Source organism: Mesoplodon densirostris, chromosome 4 (assembly GCF_025265405.1).
Source record: "Mesoplodon densirostris isolate mMesDen1 chromosome 4, mMesDen1 primary haplotype, whole genome shotgun sequence".
Taxonomy (NCBI): Eukaryota; Metazoa; Chordata; class Mammalia; order Artiodactyla; family Ziphiidae; genus Mesoplodon; species Mesoplodon densirostris.
This window is the reverse complement of record NC_082664.1, coordinates 11,199,436-11,212,293: the sequence shown is the minus strand read 5'-3', so window position 1 is coordinate 11,212,293 and position 12,858 is coordinate 11,199,436. Positions and strand designations below refer to the sequence as shown.

Sequence of the window (12,858 nt, the reverse complement as noted above, 5' to 3'; positions counted from 1 at the left end):
TTGTGGAGCACAGGCTCCGGACGCGCAGGCTCAGCAGCCATGGCTCACGGGCCCAGCCGCTCCACGGCATGTGGGATCCTTCCAGACCAGGGCATGAACCTGCGTCCCCTGCATCGACAGGCGGACTCTCAACCACTGCGCCACCAGGGAAGCCCTTAATTACATCTTTAAGACCTCTATCTCCAAATATGGTCACATTCTGGGGCACTGGGGGTAGAACCTCAACATATGATTGGGGGCACATAATTCAGCCCATAATAAACCACCACCTAAAATTTGTTTTGAATGTCAAGACTGATGACACCACACGTGCACCCAGAGGGCATGGGGAGGTTTATTGTTCACATAATGAGACTTGCTGGAGAGGACAAGGCAGGCTCCCAAGCTGGTCCAAAAATGGCCCGAGAAAGCAGGGATGGGAGGCCAGCTTGGGGTTTTTACAGTGGCTGGTGGGAGAGGCTGGGGTGAGGATTGACCACCAGTGGGCTTTCTCATCAGCTCGCCCAGACGTGGGGCAGAAGGGGGAGGAGGGATGTGGCTGAGAAGCGGTCAGCCGCCAAGTATCAGAAAGTGGAGTGAGTCTCCATCACGAGAGCCTGCTGCAAATCCCTATATCTGCACGGTCTTTCATAAAGCCCCATCCTCCCTTATCTCACTGTTCTTAACAGCCCTAAATGCTGAGACCCAGGTGGCTCTGAGCTGAGGGGTCCAGAGGGGCTCAAAGTCTAGATTGTGTGTTCTACCTGCCTTTGGTTAGACCTGCACAGAGCCAGCAGGGCTCACAGAAGGGCCTGGTGGGGGCTGGAGACATGGGAGGGAGGGAGACAGAGTTTGAAAGATTCAGCTGGGCCTTGAAGACAAGAGATCCTCATCCCCTCCCTTCTCTCTTAGTTCAGAATGACTTTCACCTTCTGGAATCACCTGCTCAGGATCAGATAGGAAATTCTCATGGCTAAGATGCTGCTGCTCTGCACAGTCAGAGGGAGGAGTCTAATGCCCTTGAATCAGACCAAACCACGATCAACCTACATGCCCCCTCCTCCATGAAGCCCGCCCTGTCTCTCCCTTCCAATCCCTTGCTCTAAGGCGTATGGACATGCCTGGGGCTGCCTCATGCTGTTGCGGTTCTTGGTCACACCTCGTCTCCTGCCCCCTAAGGTCAAGGTGGTGTCTTGTGCACCTGTGTGTCCCGGATGCTGCCTCTCCCATCCTCTCCCACCCCCTGTCCTTCATGCCCTGACCCTCAGGCACACTGGGGTCTCTGCACCCATCATTATTCCATGATTCTTTCTTCTGCAGAACATTTTTTCATGCTGTTCTCCTATCTGGAACACTGTTCCCTGCTCTAACCCTTCTCTTTTAACTTGGGAACTCCTCATCCATCTCAGCTCTGATATCCCTTCCCCAGGACACCCTTCCTAACCCCCATTCCCACCTGCAGCCAGAGTAATTCCCTGTACAGTCAATCCTAACTCCTGAACTTATTCTTCACAATTATGTCCTACAGTGTGTGTATCCAGCCAATGAGAATGTAACAATGCTGTTCACCATAGCAGAAGCTCAGCAAGGAGCTGGATGATTGATTGAATGAATGAAGGAAGGAAAGAATGGATTCAGAGATCAGCTGAAGTCTTCTCCTCCTTGAGCCATATGGCCTGAGAAGCAGCCAGACATCACCCCTACCTGCAGCTGTCCCAGAGTGATCCAAGGGTGCTGAGGTTCCCTGATTACTGGCAAGAGAGCAGCTTCAGCTCCATGATTAGAGAGGAAATGAGCGATTGGATTCCTGGACCAAGGAGGCATCTGTTCCCGCCTTTGCTCCTGGGGTGCGCCGTCCTTGCTGTTCCCACCTTTGCTCCTGGGGTGCGCTGTCCTTGCAGTCTACCATGTGACATCTTAGGAGGTTCCATCACAGAACCACGCCACTATAAAGCTGGCAGGCTTCTCAGAAACCACGTAGTCCAGGACTGCACACTGGAAGCCCTGGGCAGGATCTAGCCCCTAGATGGGTCTTGTCTGGCCACAGAGAGCTGATACCAGTTCCGCGTGCCCACTGTTTCCCACCATGTCACCCCGGAAGCTGCCTTCCCAAGTTTGTGAAGGCGCTGGAGTTTGCTGCCCCTGGTCTGGCCCAACTCTTTATTTGCAGGGGCAGGGATATGGCTAAAATGGTGGTGTGGGGCAACAGAAACCCAGAGAGGGGGATGGTAGTACTTAAGTTCACATGGCAGTTGAGGGTCAGAGTGGAGACCAGGCCCACTAAGGGGCTCCCTTGAGCCACAGGAAAAGCAAGTATCAGGTGAACCTCAGCAAATAACACAAGCAGGAAGGGGTGAACTCTCTTGGGCCCCCCAGGAGGGAAAGGGGGGTTCTCCTGGGAGGAGGTGAGCCAACTTGCAGTGAGTTTTCTCTCTCTATTGAGACTCCACACTGTACCCATGGGTCGGTTCATTAATAATTACCTAATCAGGGAGGTGGTAGGTGGTACAGAGAGGTTTCTCCAATCTTCCTGGGCTTGATAAATCCAAGCCACATCTAGAGCTCAGACAGGCACCCAGGGGCCGCTTCAGGATTGACTGTGCCGTGAGTAACCCTACGAGGGTCACAGTAGAGACTAAAAGGAGGATGACCAGCTGTCCCAGTTTGCCTAGGACTGGGAGTTCTGGGACAAGACTTTCAGCACTAAAAGTAGGAAAGTCCTGGGCAAACTGGAACAATTGGTCACCCTAATTAGAGGTGACAAAGGCTAGAAAGACCCCTACATATGACTGCACCAACCTCCTTGCTTCACTGGGCAGGGAACTGGTGCTCAGACCCAGAAGAGCCTCCTGCAAGGCCACGTACAGCTGGGGACCCAGGTCTTCTGGCTCCAGCTGCTTTTGGAGGGCTCCTGTCAGAGCTTCTGGGTAATCTCACTGCAAAGCCGGTGAGAAGGGTGTGAGAGGGGGTGAGGAGTGGTTGGTATAGGTTGGTAGGAAGCCACGTTAGGGGGAGGAGTGTTCCTTGTTATGGTCCCTCTCCAGCGAGCACAGCAAAGTTGAGTAGATGTAATAGTGACTGTATGGTCCCCACAGCCAAAGATATTTACTATCTGGCTCTTTATAGGAAAAGTTTTCTGACCTCTGGTCTGGGTGAAAAATGATGGAGAGTTGAATGAGGGTCGAGAGGGACTGAGAGATTAAATGGGGTGGGATGGATGGAAGGCCAGATGGATGTTAGGGGTGACAACTGGGTTTGGGGCTGAGAACTAGGTAATGGTAGGGCCACTTGATGGGGCAGAGAAGATTTGGTGGAGAAAATTGAGCATCCTGTTTGGGGCAGGTTAAGTTCATTAGGGAAAGGGACCAATTCTATGCCTGAGACTTTGGACAAATCAAGTGTTGAGCATCGGTGATCTCATCTGTACAGAGTGGTGATAAGAATACCAGCTCTGTTGACCTCTACCTGGATAAGAGGGTCAAACAAAACGGCATAAAGGCGATTTTGCAAAGTGTAAAGCACACCACGGATGTCTGTGGGGTAGTCGCTAACATAGCCTTTGGCGTGAGCACCTTTGACGTGATGGGTCACTGGGCTAAGGAAATAAACTCAGGTGGTGCAAGGCACCCCAGGCTGAGAGTCCGGAGACCTGTGTTCTAGCTCAGATATTTACTAGTTCGGTGACTTGGTTAAGTCACTTTTGGAGTCTCTGTTTCCCCTTCTCTGTAGTGAGAATGGAGTCCAGTGCCATGCAGAGCTCACAGTGATGGGAAAGGAAATGGGATGGTGGACAACGAGCTGCTTTGTAAATCTGAAGCCCTGCTACAGAGTGTCGTGGCCCCACACACGTGGAAGTACTGGGTGTTTGCTACTCCCCTGCAAGCTCATCTGCAGGAGTTGAGAGTATCACTTAGATCCCTGGGGCCCTGCCTTCTGCCTGGCATCTCAGTGGGGTTGGGCCTTCTGCTGGGGAGTTTCCTGGGCACATTCTTTCCTCTTGTAGACCTGAGAGCACAGAAGGTGCATCTTGCCGACTGCCTGCTCCTCCGTCTGGCTGGACTACTGGTCCTTTCTCAAGGTCAGCAGCATCCCGAGCATCACGGCCAGGGTCACATCCACTGCCCCCATCAGGAGGCTCCAGGCACAGGTGAGGGCTCCCCCAGCCTCAAGGTCACTGCAGGCAATACTGCCTTTGCTCTCTGCTTCTACCACCTGATGGCTTCCCAACCCTATGGGAGCAACGTCTTCTCCCTGCTGAGCATCTTCGCCACCTACGCCATGCTGTCCCTTGGGGTCCGCTAGCACAGCCGGACCCAGATCCTCGAGGGTCTCGGCTTCAACCTCACAGAGGTGTCAGTATCTGACATGCACAGCGGCTTCCAGAACCTGCTGCACACCCTCCACCTCCCGGCCGACAGGCTGGAGATACGCGTGGGCAGCACCCTGTTGTTGAGCCTGGAGCTGCCGCTCCTTCCAAGATTCCTTAACGACTCCATGACCTTCTATGAGTCCAAACTCTTCCACACCAACTTCGACGACTCTGAGGGCGCAGCCCAGCTTATCAACAACCAAGTCAGGGAGGAAACTCGAGGGAAGATTGTGGATTTGGTCAACGAGCTCAGCGCGGATACCACGATGGTGCTGGTGAATTACATTTACTTCAAAGGTAAGAGTCAATTCGTTGGTGGGTCTTACATCTTCCCTTTCCCCCTAATTTGTTGAAGGATCACATAGAAACTCCCCCCAAACAGAAAGTGGATGGGTTGGGTCTTATAGGGTTGAGCAGCCTTCTGAAAATTTAATGTTAGAGCCTCAGATAGTTAAGTCTGTGTAGTATTGATTTCCACCCCTTCATATCTTTAGACATATTTTCTTATTTTTAAAAAAAAATAACAGCAATGTATGAAATGCATTCTACCCAATGGTGACAAGTTGAACTGCTGGATTCATATCCAGCTTTGCCACTTCCCAACAGTACAAACAGGGCAGGTTGTTTGCTTGAAGGACTCTTATAAGCATATAAGAGTCCCTGCTTCAAAGTTTTGTTTCTGAGAATCAAAAGATGTCACATATTTGAATACTCCTTAGAAGAGGGCCTGAAGGGATCAGCAAACTACAGCTCCTGGCCAAACCTGAACGCCACCTGTTTTTTTTTTTGCACGGTATGCGGGCCTCTCACTGTTGTGGCCTCTCCCGTTGTGGAGCACAGGCTCCAGACGCGCAGGCTCAGCGGCCATGGCTCACGGGCTCAGCTGCTCCACGGCACGTGGGATCCTCCCAGACCGGGGCACGAACACGCGTCCTCTGCATCGGCAGGCGGACTCCCAACCACTGCGCCACCAGGGAAGCCCCGCCACCTGTTTTTGTAAATAAAGTTTTATTGGCACACAGCCACGCCCATTCATTTCTGTATTATCTCTGGCTGCTTTCACGGGACAGAGATTAGTAGTTGCTACTGAGACAGAATGACCTGCAAAGCGTAAAATATTTACTTTCTTGCCCTTTGCAGAAGAAGTTTGCCACCCCCTGACCATTATATATGCTCAATAAATAGAGAATTTGTAATTATTCTAATGATAACAATTTTGAAGACCTTTAAAAATACATCTATGTATAAAAGAAAAAAGAGAAATTGCCCAGAATCCTACCTTCCTGAGGGAACCAACATTAACATTTTAGCCTAATTCCTTCCAGTCTTCCAGTCACACACGTGTGTTAATAGAGTTGAACTCACAGGTAGGAACAGTTTTGTACAGTGTATATCACTTAGGGTGCCATCCAGGAAGCATGGTCACCGTGAGTGGGAAGGGAAAGGGGGTTGTGAGAGGAATTAGTCCTGGCATGTTTGTGGGTAGGACTCGGGAAGTGAAGGTCTGCAGGAAGAGGGAGTTGGAGGGACAGAGCAAAAGTCACTGGAGCCGGTGGACACGTTGGAATGTATCAGGAAATCTACACGCCAGGCACATCCAGCCGCCAGAGTGGTTCCATGTAAGGAGAGCTTGGAGAGAGGCCCAGGCTGAGCACCTGGCAGTGGTCTGGAGACACTGTTGGTCAGCAGGGTAGAGCTGGACAATGAACTTGGCGGAGAGCATAGGTGAGCTGGAGCACACAGCCCCTCTGGTCTGTTCATCATTTCGTCTGCCTTCAGCGGGCGATGGCTGCTTCATATCTGCCTCTCAATCCCCTGCTGTAACCACCTTGAATCTACAGGAAACAGATTCTGGGGAACAGTCCCAGACTAATAATCCAGCCAAACTGGTCACTGCTTGCATTTTTACATGTGGAATTTTCAGGCACCACTGAAAACTTTAAAAAAATTTTTTTTAATTCTGCAATACGTATAAATTCATAGGGAGTTGCAAAGTTGTACAGAGTGGTTCCATGTACCTTTCACTCAGATTCCTCTAGATAACATCTTACGTAACTGTAGTACAGTAGCAAACCAGGAAGCTGACGTTGGTGATGATCTATAGACTTTATTCGGATGTTATCAATTTTCACATGCACTCATGTGTGTGTGTGTGTGTGTAGTTTTATGCTATTGAAAACTTTATTTAGATCTCATTTTAGTGGCTGCACAATATTCTATTGACTCCATTCCATTTAAAATATAATATAATTTACATGTGTAGTATACACCATCACCACACCCAAAGCTCTGGCCAGAAATAATGAAGATTTTGGTGCTCTCTTCCTGAAAGAGACCTCGCTGCAGTTGTGTTAGTGCTCGTGGCACAGAGAAGGAGGTGCTCCAGAAATAGACAGGAAATAGACATCCTGCCCTCCGACACATCTGCCCGTCACTCTGGGGACACAAATGTAGCCCCAAGACCTCAGTCCAGGTCACATGGTGATAGTAGTAGAACAACTGTGGCTTATCTTAAAAAAAGGAAAGTCCCTAGAAGAAAACAAACCAAAGATATGCAGAATCTCTGTAGATAAAATTATATTGAGAGATATTAAAGTCGACAAATAAAAAATAGATATACCGTATTTCTGAATAGGAAGACTTAACATGGTAAAGTTGTCGGTTCCCGCCCAAATTGATCTAAATGTTTTAAAGTAATCCCAACAGGTTTTTAAAAAATTCTTTTTGGTACCAGTTAACAAGTTGATTCTAAAGTGTATATGGGAGAGCAAAGGGCCAAGAATAGTTAAAAAGAAAGAATCTGTCTGCTGGGGAGCAATACTGGTTATAAATATTAATTTAGACTGTGTGGTATGCATAGACCAATGGGACCAAACAGAGAGGCTGGAATGGAACCCAGAAATGGCTCCATGGATATATGGACATTTGATATTTGACAAAGCCTGCGTGATAGAGCATTGAGAAAAAGCATAGATTTTTATTATTATTTTTATTTTTATTTTTTATTAGTTTCTGCTTTATAACAAAGTGAATCAGTCATACATATACATCTGTTCCCACATCCCTTCCCTCTTGCGTCTCCCTCCCTCCCACCCTCCCTATCCCACCCCTCCAGGCGGTCACAAAGCACAGAGCTGATCTCCCTGTGCTAAAAAGCATAGATTTAAAAAGCAGTCCTGGGACAGTATCCTCATGGAAAAAAAATGATTTTGTACCCCTCCATCCTACAGATCATAAGCATTCACTGCAGGTGAAGTAAAGTCCTAAATGCAAAAGGTAAGAGTAAACCTTGTAGATGAAATAGGGGAGTATCTTCATGACCTGGAGGTAGGAAAATTTTTCCTAAGCAGGACACAGAGATCGAACCATAAAGGAAAAACCTGATATGCTCACTGCATAAAGTGAAGAATTTCAATCATCAAAACACACAATTATGAAAGTGAAAAGACAAGTCAGAGAGGAAGAGAACACATTGGCAACACACAGAACTGATAGACAACTAGTGTTCAGAGAACTCCTGCAAATCACTAAGAAACAGCCTTATAGAAATATGGGTAAAAAAGTGAACTAGCACTGAACTAAAAAATAATAATAAAATAAATAAAAAACCAAACAAAAACCCCAAAACCAAAAAAAAATCCCCCCAAACTTCTAGTTGATCCATGAACATACTAAAGACTACTCAACCTTATTTTTTTTTTTGCGGTACGCGGGCCTCTCACTGCTGTGGCCTTTCCCATTGTGGAGCACAGGCTCCGGACACGCAGGCTCAGCAGCCATGGCTCACGGGCCCAGCCGCTCTGTGGCATGTGGGACCTTCCCGGACCGGGACACGAACCCGTGTCCCCTGCATTGGCAGGCGGACTCTCAACCACTGAGCCACGGGGGAAGCCCTACTCAACCTTATTTTAAACCAAGAAAGTGCATGTCAAAACCACAGTGACCTACCACTCTATGAACATCAGGTTGGCAAAATTATTTAAGTCCAATGATTTCAAGTCATCGGTGAAGACAGGGAACAACCTTGCTGATATCCTCTGGGGTCTCTTATGTTAGAGCCTATCTGAACCCCCAGATCCATTCCCCAGGCAGGTCAGGTGCTGAACGGATGAGATGGTGGAGGGTGAGTCTTGAGTGATGATGGGGGGATGCACTCCTGGGCTGGAGGATCGGCTTGTTGGTCCATGGCTGCTCTGTATCTTCTTCCCTCCAGCTCTGTGGGGGCCACCATCCATCCCCTTGATGACCGCTCCCCATGACTTCTATGTTGATGAGGATACAGTAGTCAAGGTGCCTGTGATGCTGCAGGATACCCAGCACCACTGGTATCTTCACGACAGATACTTGCCCTGTTCGGTGCTATGGATGGATTACAAAGGAGACGCAACAGCCGTTTTCATCCTTCCTAACTGAGAGAAAATGGAGCAGGTGGAAGAGGTTTTGACTCCAGAGATGCTGACAAGGTGGAGGTCATCTGCTTCAGAAGAGGTAATCCATCAGGGCATCGTGCGGTGCAGAGTCTGCAGCAGTGCCCTTCACATGGACCCTTCCAATGAAAGCCAGTGCCCCACATGGGAGTGGAGGGGATCGCCAAATTATGGAAGAATTCTTACTTCCTTCAAGACTTCCCTTGGGTTTCCTTAAATAAGGAACACTCCTATTGTACCCAAAATGTGATTTCGCTCTCATCAGTGAAAAGAGAAGCAGACTAGGAGTTAGGAGTCTGGGTTCTAGATGTAGCCCTTGTACTGCACAAGCCTGGGGTGAAGTGACACTGGCTCTCTGAGGGTCCACCCTGTGCAATGCATGGGTAGACTTCCCGTCAAGATGGCTGACTGGGGCTTCCATGGTGGCACAGTGGTTGAGAGTCCACCTGCCGATGCAGGGGACACGGGTTCGTGCCCCGATCCCGGAAGATCCCACATGCCGCGGAGCGGCTGGGCCCGTGAGTCATGGCCGCTGAGCCTGCGCGTCCGGAGCCTGTGCTCCGCAACGGGAGAGGCCACAGCAGTGAGAGGCCCGCGTACAGCAAAAAAAAAAAAAAAAAAGATGGCTGACTGAGCTGGCGTAGAGAGGTTTCCACCCACCCCAGGAAATAGCAGGGAAGCTTTCACATCACCATGGGGCTATGAGCAGGAAACGTCTCCAGCCACACATAAGAAAAAGACCTCAGGCCAAGGCCACATGTGGATGGAAGATTCTCACAGCCCATGTGGTGGAGGAATTCCACCCAAAGAAATCAATGGGTCCCAAACAAGGGAAAAGCACGGGGCCTCATCAGAGACAAAGGCAAAACTGCCACACCAGGAGACTTGCATCTCCCTGGGCACCTGGCATGACTGCAGAAAACAACCTCTGCTGAAGACGAACTCCCAAAGGAAGGAGGTCCTGCAGACGGCAGGCCCTGAGGGCAAAGAAGGAGCCTGGCTTTAAGCCCCTGGCAGCACTCATCTGAGGGAGCGGCACAGGCAAAGTGTGTTTGTGACCCCAGAACTCAGATGGAATGTGGGCAGTGAGCACACGCAGTCAAGGAGAGCACAGCCAGCTGGGACACTTGGCTAATTCCTGAGTCCAGTGTTTTAACCCAGTGCCTCTTTCAGGTATTTTTACAGGAAGCTCAAGTTGTATATCCCCAAATTCTCCATTTCTAGTTCCTATAAATTAGATCAGATTTTGCCCAAGCTGGGCATCACGGACTTGTTCTTGTAGCGGGCTGACTTGTCTGGCATCACTGAACAGCTAAACCTGCAGGTGTCCAAGGTAAGTCATCAATGGATATCAACTCCTAGAGAGCTCAGAGGGGAACCTCCACCTCTTGGAAGGAGCTGGGTGCTGGGTGCTCTCCCTGCCACCACGTGAAGTCTCAGAGTCCAAGTTTTATTTAAGCATCCACTGGCATAGGGAGCAAAGAACAAACCCACCATGTGCTGGGTGTGGTGCTTGGTGCTGCAGATCTAGGGTCCATCAGGTCCCTGCCCTCAGAGAGCTCTTCCAGTCAAGTCCAGGAGACAGCGCCCTCATAGATCATGGCAACTGAGAGTGACAAGTGCAATGACAGAAACAGAGGAAGGATACAGATGAGGCTGAGTTGTGTGTGTGTGTGTGTGTAGCATAAATTTCTTAGACCAGAGAAAGGGACCTATGACCTCAGCTACATACAACAAAGGTGCACTAGAGGGTAGAGTCTTGGGTTTGAGAGTTCAAATTCCAGTTCTGTCTCTTATGACCTTAAAGGGTTACCCAGTCTCTGGATTTATTTTCCACATCTATAAAACAGACATAATACATTGACCTCTTAGGATGGTTATGAAGATTAAAAAGAGCATAGGCACATAGTATGTGCTCAATTAATGATTGCAATGGTTATTTATGAATAAGAGGTCATTCAGCTCAATAACCACCCCCCCCAGTATAGATATTCTTGCTGTGATACCCCAACAAGTGGCTTTGATCTTCAGTGGTCTCTGGTTCCCCTCGTCTTCCCTAAGCCCCAGCTCATGCTCTCTCGGAGGTAACGCTTGTGATTTCCTTCCCAGAGTTTCCACAAGGCCATCCTGGAGGTGGATGAGGTTGGCACCCAGGCTGCAGCAGCCACCAGTGGCTTTGTCACCTTCTGGTCCCAGGACAATCACCAAGCCCTTTGGTTTAACCAGCCCTTCCTTGTGGTGATCTTTTCCACCAACATCCAGAGCATCCTCTTTCTGGGAAAGGTTGTCAACTCCATGAAACCATAGCCCTCCAGGGCTGGCTTGTCTGTTACAAGCAGGAGGACTTGGCCTGGAGGGCTGAGTTTGAGCAGCTCTGGATTTGGAGTGAGGGATGCAGAAGCTGCTGAGGATCCCGGGCAGAAGTTGTTGGTGAAGGTGAGGGATGTGGGTGGTACCAGACCGGTGTGGACTGACACCCAGCTCCTCAGGGCTATGACACCTCACACAGATCATCTAACCTCTTTGAACAGGTTTCCACCCCGGAAAGTGGCAGAAACCCCCCAGGGTAGTGGTACAGATTAAACGAAATGATGGCTCTGAGGAGTCTGCCTCTGCCACACGGCTCTGAGCTGGGCGGGGCAGCCTCAGGAGTCACCGACAGATGGAAGGTCCCACAGGAGGACATCGCTCAGCAAGACCAGCCCAGAGTTAATCACACCAGCTCCAGGCTACAGGGTCAAGGACCTGCAAGTGCTCAGCACCCAGAGCCCTCCAAGGCTCAGAGGAATGCACACCCACCTTGCCGCCCCCTGGTTTAATTGGTCCATCTCCCCCCTGCGCCTGCTGGGATGTTGGATTCTGTTTTTTAACAGCCAGGCAAGAAATAAAGTCAGGCCCAGGCTGACGCACTCCCCCGCCTGCCCCTACAGAGGCAGGGGGTGGGTGGATTTAAGAGTCCCAGACAAGCCTGCAAGAAGATGCAGGCCTAGGGTTACTATGGCAACGACACCGTTGGGGTGATGTGTGAAAGTGAAGCCCTGGTGTGAAAAAGGTGAGAAAAGGGAGGCAGTCACCCCCCCCGCCCCGTTTAGCCTTGAGGGTGATGCCTCCTCATTTTGCTTTAGCTCATCCCTCCCCTGCTCAGAAGGACTCAATGGCTCCCTATTGCCTACAGGATAAAGTTCCCACTCCTCTAACTGCAGTCAAGGTCCTCCCTGACCTGGTCCCTGCCTGCCTCTCGTGCCCCAGCCCCTCCTCTTGCTCTCATGGACCGAATGACTGCAGTCACGGAAACTCTTGCTGTCTTTCCAGGTTGCCCATAACTTCCCACCTTCGGGCCTCTGGTCCCCGCAGACCCCCATCACCCAGAATGCTCCCTTCCCCATCCCTGAGATTCTACCAGGATTTCCAACAAACGCCTCCTCCCCTCCTTAAGGCAGACTGTCATCCTACCAACAGACATGATTGGCTGACATTAATCTCTGCCCCGCATCCCGGCCAACCCTCGTCCCTCTTAGAAGGAGCATCTCAGAGGCAGGACCTTGTTCACCCTGCATTCTCTTCACTCACCCCAGTAACTGGCTTCAGCGCTGATCGCATGGTCTGGTATGTGGCTGAGGCCCAACCAATAGTTGGTGAATGAATGAATGAATGAATGAATGGAAAAGGCTTGCCCTGAGCAAGGTCCTCAAGCTATTTGTTCTGCATCACCACCCCCTGACACATCCCCGGAATTGATTGGGTAAACATTTAGTCCAGCTTCTCAGATTTCAAAATGCCCTTTTGGAGCATTAAAAAAAGAGATCTACGGGGCTCTGTGTGACCTATGTTTTACCTCTTGGGAGGCACACTTCTTTGGGACCGGGCAGGTATGCTAGCAATTTCTGTCATTCTCCTCTGGCAGGAAAGGCGAAATCTTTTTTGTACTTTGTGATGGGAGGGCAGAGGGAGGCAAGTGAGTGTCATCGTGGAGCCTGGGGGACCCAGGTGCCAGCGGAGGGACGAATTCCGTGGCCCTCGTAAGCAGGTGTGGAGAGAAGCATCATGGGTTCATTTGGTTATTCATTCTCTCATTCAACAAAG

The 12,858-nt window shown here is 50.0% G+C and overlaps 1 protein-coding gene across 1 annotated transcript; it reads left to right on the top strand.

Moving 5' to 3' along the window:
- Positions 1 to 3,762: 3,762 nt before the first annotated feature.
- On the top strand, positions 3,763 to 11,082 carry SERPINA4 (serpin family A member 4). The gene is given in 5 exon segments (XM_060096016.1): positions 3,763 to 4,645; positions 8,562 to 8,815; positions 8,817 to 8,836; positions 9,949 to 10,108; positions 10,885 to 11,082. Coding segments are annotated over 5 exon segments (1,515 nt in total).
- The last annotated feature ends 1,776 nt before the right edge of the window (positions 11,083 to 12,858 follow it).